This window comes from Drosophila nasuta, chromosome 3, assembly GCF_023558535.2.
Source record: "Drosophila nasuta strain 15112-1781.00 chromosome 3, ASM2355853v1, whole genome shotgun sequence".
Lineage (NCBI taxonomy): Eukaryota > Metazoa > Arthropoda > Insecta > Diptera > Drosophilidae > Drosophila > Drosophila nasuta.
The window spans coordinates 39,637,994-39,655,187 of NC_083457.1; the positions used below are offsets into that span (position 1 = coordinate 39,637,994).

A 17,194-nucleotide genomic window follows, 5' to 3' on the forward strand; every position below is an offset into this window, starting at 1 on the left:
GCAACAGCGACAATAAAAATGTTTGGAAGCAGCCACAGAAGCCAGCGGCAAGGACGTGCAAAACAACAGCAACAACAAAAAAGACAAACAGGACAACAACACAACACGATGCGAGCCATTTACGTTGCGCATTTTAATAAAGTTAACTGCATTTTGGCATTGTGTCCAAAACTTTCAGGTAAGCTGAGAGCCAAAAGAGTTGGAGAGTAGGCAAAGGGAGCAGAGAAGTGTGTACTCGTAGGCTACCCCCCTTTTTGTCTGCCCAACTGCACTCACCTTTTGTTGGCGTTTTCATTATCGTACGCTTTGCTTTCAACAATGTTTGCAATGTCCTTGTTATTGTCCTGCAGTTACTCGTTGCTCGTTGTTGCCTTTTTCCATTGCTCTGTTTACAGACTGCGTCGCGTCGTGTGCAGTTGATCATCATTTATTTTAATGAGCTTCCAAATAGAATTTCTAATATGTTCCGAAACTTGAATTTGACGAAGACACACAACAACCAAAACTTGAAAGCAATATGGTACTTTCACTCTCCTGAGAGTGACGAAACATCGCAAATGTTAAATGTTCATTTAGAAAGCTTAGAAAACATTTTCAGAAAAGTTAATTGAAATTGGAAAAGAAATGATGATAAGATTGTGAAATAATTTACTCATTAATTTTAACAATCTTCAGATACTTTTTTTTTAATTGTATATCCAGAAAATTTTATGTAAAGTGTAAAATGTGAATAATCTTCTCCCTAAATTTTTTTTCAAGTTTGTACTGAATTTCTTGTTGCTTGTTCTATTTTTTTAAAAGTAAATACTTTTTGGTAACAACAAGACAACATAATATGCTTACCATTTCTCTCTTCACTAGTACTTACTTCCTTTAAATAAACTGAAACACGCCCAAAAAAATAACAATAGTAAAAAATTCCACCATATTTTTTATAAGTTTCTTTTATTTAATACATTTTTCTGCCTGTTTACATGTTTAGCTGGAGGACACTGAATTGAATGCTGTTATTGTTTACAATATTTTCTTTTTTTTTTGCAATTTTTGGTATTAACTAATTTCTATTTACATAGCTGCTAGTTTTGATATAAGTACATAATGGTTTTATGTAAGTTATTCATAATTTTTAGATATATTTAGATATAGTAATTGTATTTTAAATATTAATACGTTGCGTTTATGTAATAATATGTTTAAGCCCTTTAAATAATTCTTTGGGGCTATTTGATGTTATTCTGGTTGTTTTTGTTTTTGTTTTTGAAACACCTGTTGTCACACTATGCTACACTTGATATACATTTTACGTATATTGAATAATAATAATAATAATTGTTGTTGGCTTGTTAATAGTTTAATATATAATATATATTTATTAAATAAATTATTATATATAAAATATAAGTTTCTTGGGCAATAATTACTTGACTTTCTCTGTTTATTTCCTTCACTTCATCAACTTCAGTTTGTCTATTTACAAAGCTCATTTTGTTCTACACAATGCCTCGTAATTATACTCGTAATCCATGAACTTTACTTTTAAATATTTTCATTTCATTTTCATTATTTTACCTTTATGTTCTCATATGCAGTTTGAAACCCAAAATACTTTTCGCTGAACACAATAACAAAGACAGTACAGACAAAGATACAAGACATACATATAATTAGTTACACGTACTCGTATTTTGTAATTAGTTTGTAATTGTTATAGCTACAATAATATCTAATTACTATTTTAAAATGATATGTTTTGCTGTAATTTACGTTCATTTCTTTTTGTTTAAACTGATTTTCACGCATTCATCATCAGCTTAAGTCTAGTACAAAAATACTGAATAAATTGCACTTGCATCAGCCACCACCATGATTACATATAACACTCCCCAAATACACAAAAGCCCAAAGCTATACAAGTATTTTGAATACTTCATCTGCAGCTGCACACTAATCGCTCTTCTATTCTTGTCATACAACGATATCCTCTAAATTGTGTATATACTTTCAGTTTAGATCCACTCTAATGTCCTTAGACTATTTGTTGGCTTATTGTGGTGCCAGCGCCAAACTGAGGCCATTCGACATCAGGCTCAAAGGATTCCCAGTGGGCGAAGATGAAGATCCAGCTGCCTCCTGAAAATATAAAAAAAAAAGTATAACGTTAATAATTGGAGATATCAAGTGTATGTAAATAAAAAGTGTTCCAATTAAAACCGTGTCTTGAATCTATAGCAATTCTAATAGTTACTAATTCTATAGCAACTACCGAAAGCTACAGTCGAGTGTGTTTGACTGTGAAATACCCACTACCCAATTTTATTAAAGGTAAAACAATGAGGAGGAGGTATTATTGAAAAAAAAAACCAAATAAATATTTCGAAGGGATACGCAAATATACCTAATGTTATACTTGAAATGACGATATACCACTGCATACTAAATATACCACATAGTTCAATATATACCAAATTGTTACAGCAAATCAAAACAAAAATTTGGGGTATGAAAAAGGGATAAAAAAAAATCAAATTTTGTACTATAAACATTTTGTCTTTACGGTTCACTATATGAATTTATTCAAAAATGTGAAAAGTTTGACTGAAATTGTGCAAAACTAATATTGTATACAAATGTCGACTATTGACACTGTGTATTCAAAGATACTAATACTCAATAGAATAAGCTACTATTGCATCGATGAGATTATTAACAAATGCCAAAGACATATATTTTTTTAACTAATTCAAAATAAAACAAGTATTCAAGACTTCTGAAAATATTAAAATTGTCTAAGAATATTATTCCGAAGAATACCCAAAGACCTCCATTTTTCATTTAAAAGCATTTTCCTTTCATATTGTTAGTAATATTATTTACTAATCATATATTAAAATTCTAAAACAAGTTATTCAATGTGTGTTTATCAAATTAGAACTATTTCGAAAAAATCGTTATCATGAAATTGGGATTTTAAAACCTCTGATGAATTTTAACTCATTGAAATTAAATAGTAAATGAATTGTCTGCTCATACTCACAATGCTCAGAGTGCGCACAATGCAGGCTCGTGTTGCCGGCGGCTCATCCGATTCCAGGCCAGGAGAGCTGCCACGCGAGGAAACGGAACCATTGAGGAGCTTGATGCTCATGTTGATGTCATCGGAGTGATGTGTTTGCGAGCTGCTCGAGAGGCGTCCATCGAGCGACAGATCATCGCGTTGCTGATCCTGCAAACACTAAAGAAACGAATTCTTTCAGTTATAAGTGACACTTTTTGCAACATGCAACAAGCGGCAAACGCACCTCCTTAGGGCTGCCACAGATGGCAAACTTGATGTCCATGGAGTGCGTCTCAGTGTCGCTGCTGACATGACCATCGTTGGCTCCTGTAACTGCAACGTCGGCAACGCCAGCAACAGCGGCAGCAGCAACAGCAACGTCAGCGGCAACATCAATGCCATTTGTTGCAAGGGATGTTGCAACTGTGGGGATGGGGATGTTGTCGACTGTGGGAGACAAGTGTCCATTGATGCTGTTGTTATTGTTGCTAATTTTGTTATTGTTATTTGGCTCCTTGTTAAGTGCTGCTGACGTTGGCATGTGCTTTGTTATGGCTGCTGCCTCATCAGCCGCAGCAGCAGCAGCGGCAGCCGAAGCTGCCACAGTGGCAACAACGGCCGTTGACGTTGGCGTTGCGATGCCTTGTCCATTTGTTGCAATTGCTGTTGCATCGTTTGCATTGTTGCTGGGGCTGGGATTGCCGTTGCTCTGGATGTTGCTGTTGTTGTTGGTGTTGCCATTGCCATTGATGGTGGCGATGGCGGTGGCCTCATCACCCAGCTCGTAAATGTTAACCATGTGTGCGGCCTGTGCGTGCACCATCAAGTCCCAGGGATTGGCGAATGCATCCTTGCAAACGGCGCAAAGCAATTTGGCGCTCGTTGGCGGCGACTCTAAACATGTGAGTAAGAGAGAGAGAGAGTGTGTGCGAAACATGCAAGAATTAATTAGTTATTTAAGTTGGAATTTGCCGAGATAGTCATGGCATGGGGGCATGGCTTAGTCGCATAAATAACTCAATTTTAAATGAATTTGCAGGCAGCCGCAAGGCGCAGGACATCCACACCGAGAGACAGACAGATGTTGCTGACTGGCTGCAAACAAGGATTCCTCCTCCATCTGCCTTAGACAAACACACACTCACACGCACACATATAACATACGACGTTGCTTGGCAGAAAAGTGTTTAACAATCATAAATTAATTGCCGACAAAAACAGCAACAACAAACAAACAAAACCAGCCACGCCCCATTTTACTACGATGACTTACTTGCTGCAAAGGCCACGTCCTGGCACTTGCATGTGAACCTCAGCTTGCAGTAACTTTTCTTGTGGTCCAATAACTCAGACAGCTCGCTGAAGCATTCCCTGCAATTGCCGCAGATTAATGTATCCGGATTGCCTGCAAGAACACAAAACACACACACACACGCATGAAATATGGATACTAATGCAATTAAGTGAGTAGCAACAGAAATATTAAATACTCCAATAAATTACATACACATTGTAGCCTAGCTTCGGTCTAAAGCGAAACAAATATATTGAGCCTTAAAGGGTAGAAGTGTATCATATCTTTATAGTAGTGAAAATCTTTATAACTATCAGAGATATATGTATCTGTAAGCTCAAACTTACAACTATCTTTAATATTGAAATGAGTATTTATAAAACATGTCATCTATTCCAAAAACATCGCCTTATTGAAATACTAATTATTCAAGAAAATTCAGCTAGTCAGTTCTCTAATTCAAAAGTATATCATTTTATCAAGTAACTTATCTAATTTAAATACTTCATGACTATTGAAAAACTTATTAATACATATCTTCGCAAAGTACTAAATTTATAAAAGTACGTGCTATCAATTACTCTAAATTAAATATTAATGACAACATAAATTATAAAATATATATTTAAAGAAAATCAAAAATGATCTAATCAGTGTGCTATTTTGATGGGCCACAGTTTGATTTCAGCCTGCAAAAGCTGCTTTCTGGTGACAACACCACGTTCTTTGCGAGTTTTGCTCTTCAGGCTCGTTCTCCACCTGGACTTTTGCTTCCTTCGATTCTTGCCAAGCTGCGCATGCAATGGACGTTGAGGTTCATTCAGCTGAGCTGCATTTGGATCGTTCTGCTTATTGCGATATCGTATTAATGTAGCAATGGCATCGATACGCAAATTAGGCTTCATGGTTGTGTGTCGATGAGATCGCTTCAGTTGCGTTCCTTCTTTATCTTTCTTAACGCTTTGTTTTGGCTTCTTATGCTTTGGTTTTTTGCTGCAACAAGGCAACTTGTGTGTTGTGCGTGCTGTGGGTTTTTTAGTAGTAGTGGATTTGGGTTTTCTGGTTGTCTCATCGCATTGCTCAGTTGTGTTTGCCTTCTCAAAATACTGTTCTTCATCATCTTCCTCTGCGCCTGCTTCAAGCGCTGATAACTGCACTAAGTTCGAACGCAGTTGCTGTGGTTGTTGCTGCTGTTGTGCTTGTTGTTGCAGCTGCTGGTGTTGTTGTTGAGATTGCTGCTGCAGTTGCTGTGGCTGACTCTGTCCAAAGTGCTCGGCCAGCTGTTGAAGCAACTGCATCTTGGCATAGCAATTGGATTCGCCGTCCGCTTGCACTACTAAAGGAGTTGTATCCCGTTCAGCTGTTGATTGCGGCAAATCCAGCAACTGTGAAGAAGACTGCAACACGGGTTGGGGGCCTTGCGACTGCTCAGCAAGCTGCTCGATTGGCGGATGAACTGGTCCAGGCATTTGCTGCAATGGCGCTGAGGTTGCCGAGACTTGAGCAGCCAACTCCATATCCTGTTTGCTCAGTTGATCGTCCTGTTTACGCAGCTCCAATTGTAGCTGATCGAGTTGCTGATGCAATTTATCCTTATCCATATTGCGTTCTTGCAGTGCCAGCAATTTCTTGGAGTCCTCTTGTTTCTGTGGTGAGTTTGCGATATTTGAGTTGAGCTCACGAAAATTGTATTTCGCTTCAGCTAGCAGCTGCTTTGCTTCGTCTGTTTGTGGCGGCATTTTGAAGTCTAAATGAGAGCCAAGTTCCCGATTTCCAATGTTGGTGTTCACAATTGGCTTTAGCTGAAAGTTGTTGGTCAACAGACTTCCCTTCAAACTAAGCAAACCATTCACATAAGCTGGAGGCATTTTCTGCTTGGATTGAAACGCCTCCAATGAAGACCTGGATACAAACTGTGACTTCACTTGCGACTGAGATTCTGAGATATGAATGACTTGCAGTATGATTAACAAGAGAATGAAGAAATGAGTTGAATTAGCGCCAAGTCTTTGACGCCGATACATTTCTCATATTTAGAAACACCAAGCGATTCATTGTAAGCGTCTCTCTCCTTGACAAGTTTAACAAAAACAGAACGATCACAATAAATTAAAATGCTAGCAAAAGTATTAATGATGATGTTGATTACAATTATTTAAACTATCAGGTAAGCTAACATGATTATATCTGCGGTACAGCTAAGGACCTCTATTTATCTACGTTCTACCTCTTTAGAGGGTGCCGATGTAAACTTATTAACCTTAGCTAACTTAATTATGTTTATCAAAAGCAATGTAAAACTTTCTTGAAAGATGATTTATACCAATTAATATTGTAGTTGTTTAATATGAGAGATTTTAAAATTTACTTTGTAAAGAACTAGTTTGGAGATCGTCTCAAAATAGCTTTAAAATTAAATAATTTCAAAAAAGAATTCTGAGCAAGTTGTAAAATAATGTGTTCTTAGATTAACATTTAAAATAAAATGTTGTAAAATACGTATTAGCATTTCGCTTGTAAAATCATTTTGACTTTTATATTTTGTCAATTTTATAATAAACTTTTAATATGCGTTTAGTAGATTAAAAGCTACTTATATTTCATTAACTTTATACTACTATATTAAATAATTTATGTAAAGTAGTATGTAGACGTGTTGCCAGACCGCAGCAGCAAGGTGGTATTAAAGGCTACGAAAAAGACGGTCACACAGGACGAAGAGGAGAACAGAGTCGAGAAAGAACGCGAAGAGAGAAAAGTCGCAAGCAGAACGGTCGTCTGAGATTTAAGTTGAACAATTCGATACATTTAATCTAAAACGTGTATTTTATATTACAAAACTCCCACCCGCGTACCTATATTAAATAAAACTATTAATAATTATAAAACAATATTACATCATTCTTACATTTGGGGGCTCAACCGGTCCGGTGTGCGTGAGTGTAATAAAAATCGGTGACTTGAAAACAGATTGGAAAAGTTGTCTACGTTGAAAAAGCTGATTATTGGTAATTTGGAGTAAAAGTTGTAAAGTTGTAAAGTTGTAAAGTTGTGAAGTTGTGAGACTAAGAAATTACAATAATCAGCCCAAAGTTGAAATAGAACAGTGAAAAAACAATTTAGTGTTCAAGGTCAAACGATCGCGTCGGTGTATATGCAGAACATTAAAGTCTCGATTGCGTGCAGAGGTGAAATAGCGACAGAGACGGCGTACCAAAGCGTATAGAGAGAAGAAAAAGCCGTTACAATTGTGTGTATTCGTCTGTCAGTTGGTGTTTGGTGTGTATTGCAGAAGAATACGAAACACAAGCATACACAAGATAAAGAAAAGGAAAGAACACAATTTTAAGTATTAAAAAAAAGAGAAGATGGAAGGGGATCATGAAATAACAACAAATTCACAAGGAAGTTTGGATTTTCATATGGCGTTGCAAGGTGACATAAACGTTTCTACCAAGTTGGAGCAGCTAATCCAACTAATGGCGCTGAAAGTGGAAGTAGATGAGCAAAGGGAGAATCGCGTCAGGATTGCGGCCAATGGTTTTGAGAAAATTATCAACGAATTTGACGGTACAACGGTGCCAGTGCTGAAATGGTTTGAAAATTTCGAATGCAATGCCGATGCATATGAACTGTCGGAAAAACAAAAATATGTCCAAGCTAGGGCTAAGATGACTGGTGCGGCTAAATTGTATTTGGAATCGGAATCGGTGTGTGACTTTAAAACTTGAAAGAGAAGCTAATTGAAGAGTTCAAGTGCACTTGGAACAGTGCCGATATTCATCAATTGTTGCGCGATCGTAAAAGAAAAAGTCTGAATCGTTCCATGAATATATTCTCCAAATGAAAAAGCTGGCAAGTACAGGCGATGTCGAAGAGGCAGCAGTGATACGTCATATTGTCAATGGCCTACAGATAAAAAGCGAGTACAAATGTGCTATGTACCGGTGCATGACATATAAGGCACTTAAGGCAGAGTACGAAATCTATGAACTGACACAAGAACCTGAAAAGAAAAGTAACGAGAAGAAGAACAGTGACTCAAGTACAGTGGGCTATACTAGCAAAAGATGCGGCAAACAAATCACGTAAAGAACATTGTTATAATTGCGGTTCACCAGATCACAAACGAAACGAATGTAAAGCCGAAGTTAAGTGTTTCCGTTGCAATGAGAACGGGCATATATCCCGCAATTGTACTCAAGGTAACAACAAAGTACACATTGTTGCAGATCAGCGTCGTCTAAAAGCAATCCTTATAAATGATGTGCGTGTTGACTGTCTGGTTGACACTGGCTCTGACGTCACTATTGTAAATGAAAATGTGATGGAAAAGATGAACAATGTTGACATGTTTAAAAGTGCATCTACCTTGCGTGGCTTAGGCAATAAGTGCACGACACCAATAGGCTTTTTCAATGCGCGTGTAAAGATCGACCAGTTGCACACAGATCACAAATTCTTGGTGGTGCCAAATAGTGCGATGGAGTATAGTGCGCTGTTGGGATATGACTTTATCAAGAAATTCAAGCTCTCAGCTGATGCCAATGGATTCATATTCGAAAGCCTTGATTCTGAGCAGAAGTGCTTAATGGAATATTCAGGTGATGTTCTCAGCGTATTCGAGGAGCACAATGACATTGCAGTAGCGCCTCAATACAAAGAAAAGGTAATGGAATTAATCGATACAAGTTTTCAAAGAGTTGGCGCACGAAAGCAGTGCCCAATCGAGTTGAGCATCACGCCAGATGGAGTTATAAAACCATTTCGTCAGTCGCCAAGTCGCTTATCCGCAGGTGAAGCAGAAGCAGTTAAGAATCAAGTAAGCGAATGGCTGGAAAAAGGTATTGTGCGTGAATCGTCTTCACACGTAGCTAGTAGAATCGTCGTTGTTAAAAAAAAAGATCAAACGCTAAGGGTCTGCGTCGATTATCGCAAATTGAACAGTATGGTGTTGCAAGATCAATTCCCGGTGCCACTTATTGAAGACGTTCTAGAAAAGCTGCAAGCCGCTAAGTATTTCACAATCATGGATCTGGAAAATGGGTTTTTCAACGTGCCAGTTGAAGAGGCCAGCAAACCGTTCACCGCTTTTGTAACACGAGAAGGCTTATTTGAATTTAATAAAGCGCCATTCGAGTTCAGGAACTCACCAGCAGCCTTTATACGGTTCGTGAACCATATATTTCAAAAACTTATAAACGAAGACGTGATGCAGTTATATATGGACGACATTGTCGTATATTCCGAAACCGTGAACGAATGTATGGAAAAAAACGAAAAGAGTACTGGAAACAGCAGCCGAGTTCGACTTAAAAATAAAATGGAAGAAATGCAGTTTCCTGGAGCAGCGCATATGTTTTTTGGGGCATACGGTAGAAAATGGAAGGATCTGGCCTGGATCCGAGAAGACAACAGCTGTTAGACATTTCGCAACTCCCAAAAACATCAAACATATTCAGTCGTTTCTTGGCCTGACAGGTTTTTTTCAGAAAGTTTATTCCCCGATACGCTGAAGTCGCTCGACCACTAACCAACTTATTGAAGAAAGACGCCGAGTTTAAGATTGGTCCTGCACAGATGGAGTCAATAAAATCGTTAAAAATGCTGTTAACTTGTGAACCGATCTTGCACATATACGCCAGAGATGCTGCTACTGAGTTACATACTGACGCATCCAAAGAAGGGTTCGGAGCAATGCTGATGCAGTGGTTCGATGGAAAGCTTCATCCTGTCCACTTCTGGAGCAAAAAGGCGTCCGAAGCTGAATCTAAGAAGCATAGCTACTGTTTGGAAATTAAAGCCGCATATTTAGCATTAAAGAAATTCCGTCATTATCTGCTAGGAATCCGATTCAAGCTAGTAACCGACTGTGCAGCTTTTAAACAAGCAACGACCAAAGAAGATGTTCCAAGAGATGTGCAGCAATGGGTGCTTTACATACAAGGCTTTACTCCCGATATAGAACACCGTGCTGGAGAAAAGATGAAACACGTAGATCATGTTAAGGCAGTAGTTCAAAGCCTTCAAGCAGGTCCGTACGAAGACTACAAGATGAAAGGAGGTCTACTCTTTAAACAAGTCGCGGGAAACGAGCTTTTGGTGGTCCCAAAGATGATGGAGCGTGAGGTGATAGCCAACGCCCACGAAGATGGCCATTTTGCTGTACAAAAGACAATGCATAGCATTAAGCAGCAGTATTTTATACCACACTTGGAGGGTAAGGTGTCAAAATACATTTCTAATTGTATCCGTTGTATCATCCATAGCAAGAAGTTAGGCAAGCAAGAGGGTTTTTTGCACTGTATTGACAAGGGAGATGTACCTCTTCATACTTTGCATATCGACCATCTAGGCCCCATGGATGCGACTTCAAAGGCCTACAAGTATATACTGGCAGTAGTCGATGCATTCTCCAAGTTCGTATGGCTTTTCCCAGTTAAGTCAACAGGATACGAAGAAGTTGTCAAGAAGCTAACCGAATGGGCAAGCATTTTCGGTTTCCCAATGCGCATCGTTAGCGACAGAGGTGTCGCTTTCACGTCAAATGGATTTGCGGAGTTTGCAAGTGCTAATATGGTGGAGCACGTTTGGTCAACGACAGGAGTGGCTAGAGGCAATGGTCAAATCGAGAGGGTCAATCGCACCATTCTTTCGATTATCGCAAAAGTTTCTGCAGAAGAGCCGTCCAAATGGTTTAAACACGTATCCAGTGTGCAAAGGGCTATAAATTCGCACGTGAATTCGTCTACACACGCATCCCCATTTGAGATAATGTTTGGTACTAAGATTCGTAATAAGGTCGACGATAAATTACTGGAGCTGCTGAATCGAGAGTTAGTCGAACAATTTAACGAAGAACGTCAATATCTGCGTGCCGAAGCCAAACGCAACATTGAGAAAGCTCAAGCAAGTTACAAGGCCAACTACGATAAGAAACGTCGTTCGGAAAGTATTTACAAGCTTGGTGACCTCGTTGCCATCAAAAGAACACAATTCGTAGCAGGGCGTAAATTGGCGAGCGAATTCCTGGGTCCATACAAGATCGTTAATGTGAAACGCAACGGTCGATATGATGTAAAGAAAGCAGCAACTAACGTCGAAGGACCAAACATCACAACGACAAGCTGCGACAACATGAAGCTGTGGAAGTTCGTGGCAGAGAACGAAGAGCTGTTATCATCCGAGACGGATGATGAGGATCAGGAGGGCCGAGTGTAAAGTAGTATGTAGACGTGTTGCCAGACCGCAGCAGCAAGGTGGTATTAAAGGCTACGAAAAAGACGGTCACACAGGACGAAGAGGAGAACAGAGTCGAGAAAGAACGCGAAGAGAGAAAAGTCGCAAGCAGAACGGTCGTCTGAGATTTAAGTTGAACAATTCGATACATTTAATCTAAAACGTGTATTTTATATTACAAAACTCCCACCCGCGTACCTATATTAAATAAAACTATTAATAATTATAAAACAATATTACATCATTCTTACATTTATATGATGAAATAACAGATTTCAAATTTCTATTAATATTTTAGACAAGAATTTTTTACTACAAATTTCATTCTTATCTATCTCAATTTCATGACCAATTTCTCGTAGCCATCACAAGCTCACTAAATGTTTAAACAGTGTCTAGAACCACAATTTAATAGCGGAGCAAATCAAATGAAATAACCAAACAATTGTTGGCACGTCTGGAAGGAGAATGGGAGAAAACAAATGCAGTCAATACTCACTGTAGACTTTGAATGGTCCCCAATGTTGATGCAAACTTAATTGCTCCTGTGCTATCTGTTGTTGTTGTTGGTGTTGCTGATGCTGCTGGTGCTGCTGCTGATGTTGTTGCTGATGCTGATGCTGGTGGTGATGTTGTTGTTGCTGTTGCTGATGTTGCTGTTGTTGATGCTGCATCAATTGGCTGTGCAATTGTAGCGGCTGCGGTTGCTGTGGGGACAATGCCAAAGTCAACGGTTGCAACAAGCAACCCAACTGTTGTTGTTGCTGCTGTTGCTGCTGCTGTTGTTGCTGTTGCTGCTGCTGGTGATGCGACGGCTGCTGGGAGAAGGCACCGTATGGCTCCACGAGCGCTGTTTGATTAGCAATTATTGCTGACTTTGTATTCTGCGGCGATGTCGTTGACTGTCCAGCGATGACGCTCTTCAACTGGAAACCCGTAGCAGCAGCCGCAAATTGTTGCTGCTGTTGCTGTTGCTGCTGCTGTTGTTGTTGTTGATTATGCTGCTGCTGCTGCTGCTCCTGTTTGAATTGCGACCAGTGCAAAGCAGCTGGCGCCGCTGTTGTTGCCGCCGTAGTGGCCACAGCGGCCGCGGCATTCGACAACAGATTCTGCTGATGCAGCAACAACTGCTGCTGTGGCAACAAATTTGCCATCGCCGCCATGGCAACAGCCGCCACTTGCTGCTGATGATGATGTTGCTGCTGCTGCTGTTGTTGCTGATGTTGCTGGTGCTGCTGTGCCGCTTGCGCCTGTTGCTGTTGCTGATGATGCACTGCAGCAGCCGCGGCAGCAGCAGCCACAGCTGCAGCACTATGATGATGCGAGCCATGTTGTTGCTGTTGCTGTTGTACAGCTGCGGCCAAGCTGTTGTTGTTGGTCATCAGACGCTTGCGCTTCTTGGGACGCACCCCGTTGGCCCCTCCACCGCCACCGCCGCGCAACAAAGCCGAGGAGCAGTAGCTGTCGTAGAAGTAATCCCTGTGAAAGGTATCAAGGAGTGACAGCTCATTAGATGCGGTAAATGCTTGTAATTGAAGTGTCAATGTTTGCCCTCCCGAAATAAAAGAGAGCAATTCAACTGTTGCCCATTTTGTGTGCCAACCAGTCAATATTTGTTTAGGACTCACTCCAGTTGTCGCTATGACGCCCCATTCAATTGTCATTTGCCAATTATCATCCCCCTTTAATAGTGCCGAAGTCCTTTTCTGTCTGTCTGTCTGCCTGTGATTGATACAAATGCCAGACTCACCAGCCATTTGTGGTCAAATATTGAGGCAGTTTTCATATCGTTTGGCGCCCAACGTGCGGTGACAATTGTGGCTTTTTTGGTCAACGTTTCTGTGTGCGTGTGCGGTCAATGGGCATTTAAATGACAAACAGAACCATGAAACCCACCTGAACATGTTTGTGTTTTAATTACAATCAACTCCCACACACATCTTGTACCTTACTGTTTCACCTTTTTAAAGCGTTAACGCACATCGCCTTTCGGCGTCATTAAGCTTAAATTAAATATTTCCACACGAGTGGCAAGTTGTTGACGGAGACGGTGATGGCGATGGCGATGGCGATGGCGACGACAACGTCCCCAAAAAATAAATTGTGAATGTTGCTGGCGTTCGGTTCGCTCAGTCATCATTAAGGCCGCACCAGGGACAAACAAGTGCACATGTCAACGCCAGCGACCAAGAACCAGGATATTATAGCATACATTGCAACTGTCAGTCACAGTTCCTCCTCACAGACCCCAAACACAGGCAGCCAGCAATTTTTTGTTCAGCGAGACCGAGTTGTTGTGTGTTGACGCAGCACTCGAAAAAAGCACACACAACTGACCCAGACACAGACAAAGAGAAAACAAGTAAGAAAACTACAGTCGTGTGTGCTTGACTATGAGATACCCGCTATGAGATACCCGCTTTTGAATAGAAGAAAAACAGTGCGGTATTCATTTTAAAATATATCATACCACAAAAATACTAAAAATTCATCAAAAGCATTATTTGGTATATCGAAATAGTACTACATTCAAAATATTATTATTATTATCATACAGTAAAAAATATCCCAGATCGTCACTCAAACCCGTAGTAAGTAGGCCTTTTTGCCCACACCGTATTTCTTATATAACTAACAAGCTTAAACATAACAAGTGCTTAAAATAAATTAAAGCTCTACTCCTAAATCTAGGTGTTAATACGGACGGACAGACAGACAGACAGACATGGCTATATCTCCGCTGTTGACGCAGATCAAAAATATTAAAGAGTCACTGATATTTCCTTCCGCCTGTTAAATACATTTCACGAAATTACACAATAGGGTATACCCTTCTTCTCTATGGGTAGCGGGTATAAAAAGACAGAGGCAACTGCGGAGACAGAGACGGAGACGAAGTCGAAACTCAGGAAGTGGCAAACGAAAATCGCATAGAGCTGACAGTCAAAATACTTTATGTGAAACAAAGGATACGAATACGAATGCGAATGCGAACATTCGTCCATGTTCATGTCCATGCCCTGATGGATTGTGCCTTATTTATTTATTTATTTGTGTGTGGCTGTCGCTTCACTCCACTCCACTCCCCCTAATTTGCTCAGCCCACATTTCTGTCACAGGACTGAGCCAAGCCGTTAAATGATATGTAAATAAACTTTTCGAAATGAGCGTCAGTTGGCGTTGTTAAATTGTGCACAAAACTTGCGCCTAACTGCCTAAATGTTGGCATTTTATTTAAATTAAAATTTCAAGCATGAAATTGAGTTCTTTCCTTACCAATCGTTGCCAGTTTTGCTAACGTTTTGCCGTTTTCGGCCAATTTGATGCGCCTTCGGCTCCGCCACCATGTTGACATCTGCAATGAATAAAAAAAAGCAAAGCAAAGAGATAAATAAGTCGGCTGTTAATCAAGGCGACAAAAGCAAAGCTGTTCATAATATGAATACTTCTGACTCCTGTCGAAAAAACAAAAAATAGAAAAAACCTTCCCTTTGAAGGGACTGCAAAGTAATGCACAATAGACAATGGAATTTTGGCTTTCCATTATTCTTCGGCTTAGACATTATTATTTTTGTTTTTTTGTTTCTTATTTTGTGTGTTGATTTTTCATTATGCAAATGCTCTCGTAGAGCTTGTGCTGATTAAAAGTGCGCTAAAGTGTCTCACACTCTGTGCATTTTGTTGTCCGACTGCATTACGATAATAATTTAATCCGACTTTGCAATCATTAATCTTAATAAATAACACAACACAGAGTTAACAGCGGCAAAAGACATTGTCAGATTTTGCATAAGATAAAAGCAACGTATGTTTAACGCGCGTTAAAAACGAAGTGTGAATGCTCTAAAATATTTTGAAGTTTAATAAAACCAATTATATAAAAAAATGAATAAACTAAAGGATAATTGTTGTTAAATGAATACATAAAAAACTTAAAGATTTTACAGGATAAAACAAATTATAATGAAAATCTAAAAAGGAAAATAATTATTGCTTATTAATACTTATAAAATCTGAAGATTTCGAGGGATAAAATAAATTATAATCAAAATACAATAAAGTAAAAGTATAGATACATATTACATATTAAAACTTATAAAATCTAAAGATTTTACAAGAATTATTTAAAAAATAAAATAAAATCTTATCAAAATTGTAATTATTATAGTTTCTCAATATAGACCATTTTTGTAGTAGAATATGTTTTGTTTGAAAATCGTCTCAAGAAGAATTCTACGAAAATGTTTGCAATCAACTGATGAAGTCTCTAGCTTAAGAACATAATTATGCTATACCTCATCTCATTGTCTATAGTAGAGCATTAAAATTGCGGAAATTCCCATTCTGCGTGCGTTAAACATTTAATTTCTCAATGAAAAGGGTGCGACGTTTGGGCCAGTTTTTTATGGGGGATTTTTTTTATGTTTGTGGGAAGTTTGGCAAACGCGCTCGTTCATCATAATTCATGACAAAGTTTGAAGTGCGTCGGCTGCGCCGCAGGGTGGCCACAAAAAAAGTAAATAATAAAAAAACAAAAAGACACGCGCCCCAAAAAAAAAAAGACAAATCCGCCCCATTCGAAGGGGAAGGCAGTTGCTATAACTACAAATTACTGGATGTGGAGGGGTGTGTGCGGAAGCGTTTGCATTTCTCTTCTCTGTTTGTCTGGGCTCGCCTTTAGCTTCTGGCTGCTGGCAGGCTATAATTAAGATTAAGGATAAAAGCATAAGAAGGATTTCCAGTTAAGTTTTGCAGTCCAGTTCCAGGCAAATCGGTTTAACGTTGGCCAGACCACAGTCCGCATTCCGTTGAGCCAAAAGTCAATGGCGCGTAGCAATGAAATATTACAGCGACCACTCAACTTGAGAGCTAAGAGAAGAGCTCAGCTCGAAGAAAGCGAAAGATGAAGCTATGTCTTGCATTACTTTGTGTTTTGGTTCGTCTTTCTATAATCAGTGAAATTAGCATGCTACATTTACATAAGCATCGCTCTGTCTTTGGAAAAAGAAGAGCTTTTTATGAGCGCTGTAAAGTTTTCATTGCGCGCCAACGGGGCGTATGGATATGACAGCGGAATACGTATACGCAGCGTTGTCAGTGACATAGCGCGCTAAGTGCATTAAGTTGTTCTTCACACGAGCGAGAGATACGCATGAAAGAATACCAAGGCATCGCTTTCCTGTTTCCGTCTCTCTGTCTGTTCGTTTCGCAGTGCATTTTGCAGCTGCAAGTGACGCGCGACGACGCCTGAAATTTCATTAAGCATTTTAAATTAAATCGACAAACAGTCAGTTGTCAGGTAGTGAAGTCGGTTGAGGTTGCTGCCTGACACAACATTGAAATTTCATTAAAAGTATCGCACTGCGATTTATGTTTGCCGCACTTTAAGTTGCGGCCTGCAACGACTTCCGCTTTTCCACAAAATACGCAGACAGTCGCTGTGCTAAGATATGGCCACTACACATGCCAAGGAGCACACACAAGGAGCTCAATCCTCAGTTCTTCTTCCCAGTTGCCTTCCTTAAACTCGCCGCCGACGACGACGACGACGACCTCACGATTTGTACCGCGTTTTGCCTTTTTTCGCGCGTTTGTTCGATTTTAGT

General features: G+C 39.5%; 2 protein-coding genes across 3 annotated transcripts in view; both read right to left on the bottom strand.

Annotated features, from left to right (window-relative positions):
- Positions 1–1,022: 1,022 nt before the first annotated feature.
- The window catches only part of LOC132789887 (probable basic-leucine zipper transcription factor Q), a 41,872-nt gene continuing 25,700 nt past the window's right edge, over positions 1,023–17,194 (bottom strand). The window contains exons 4-9 of one of the 2 annotated variants that reach the window (XM_060798203.1): positions 14,865–14,943; positions 12,088–13,067; positions 4,329–4,460; positions 3,300–3,949; positions 3,035–3,223; positions 1,023–2,130 (exon numbers count right to left, since the gene is read on the bottom strand). In XM_060798203.1, coding sequence (XP_060654186.1) covers positions 2,044–2,130; positions 3,035–3,223; positions 3,300–3,949; positions 4,329–4,460; positions 12,088–13,067; positions 14,865–14,943 — 2,117 coding nt within the window. In that variant the 3' untranslated portion in view covers positions 1,023–2,043. Of the gene's footprint in view, positions 2,131–3,034; positions 3,233–3,299; positions 3,950–4,328; positions 4,461–12,087; positions 13,068–14,864; positions 14,944–17,194 lie in introns of both variants that reach the window. The other variant, XM_060798202.1, reaches the window with a different exon arrangement.
- LOC132789888 (putative uncharacterized protein DDB_G0294196) lies at positions 4,962–6,447 on the bottom strand. The gene has a single exon (XM_060798204.1). The coding sequence runs from the start codon at positions 6,371–6,373 to the stop codon at positions 5,000–5,002; it is 1,374 nt and encodes a 457-aa protein (XP_060654187.1). The 5' UTR covers positions 6,374–6,447; the 3' UTR covers positions 4,962–4,999.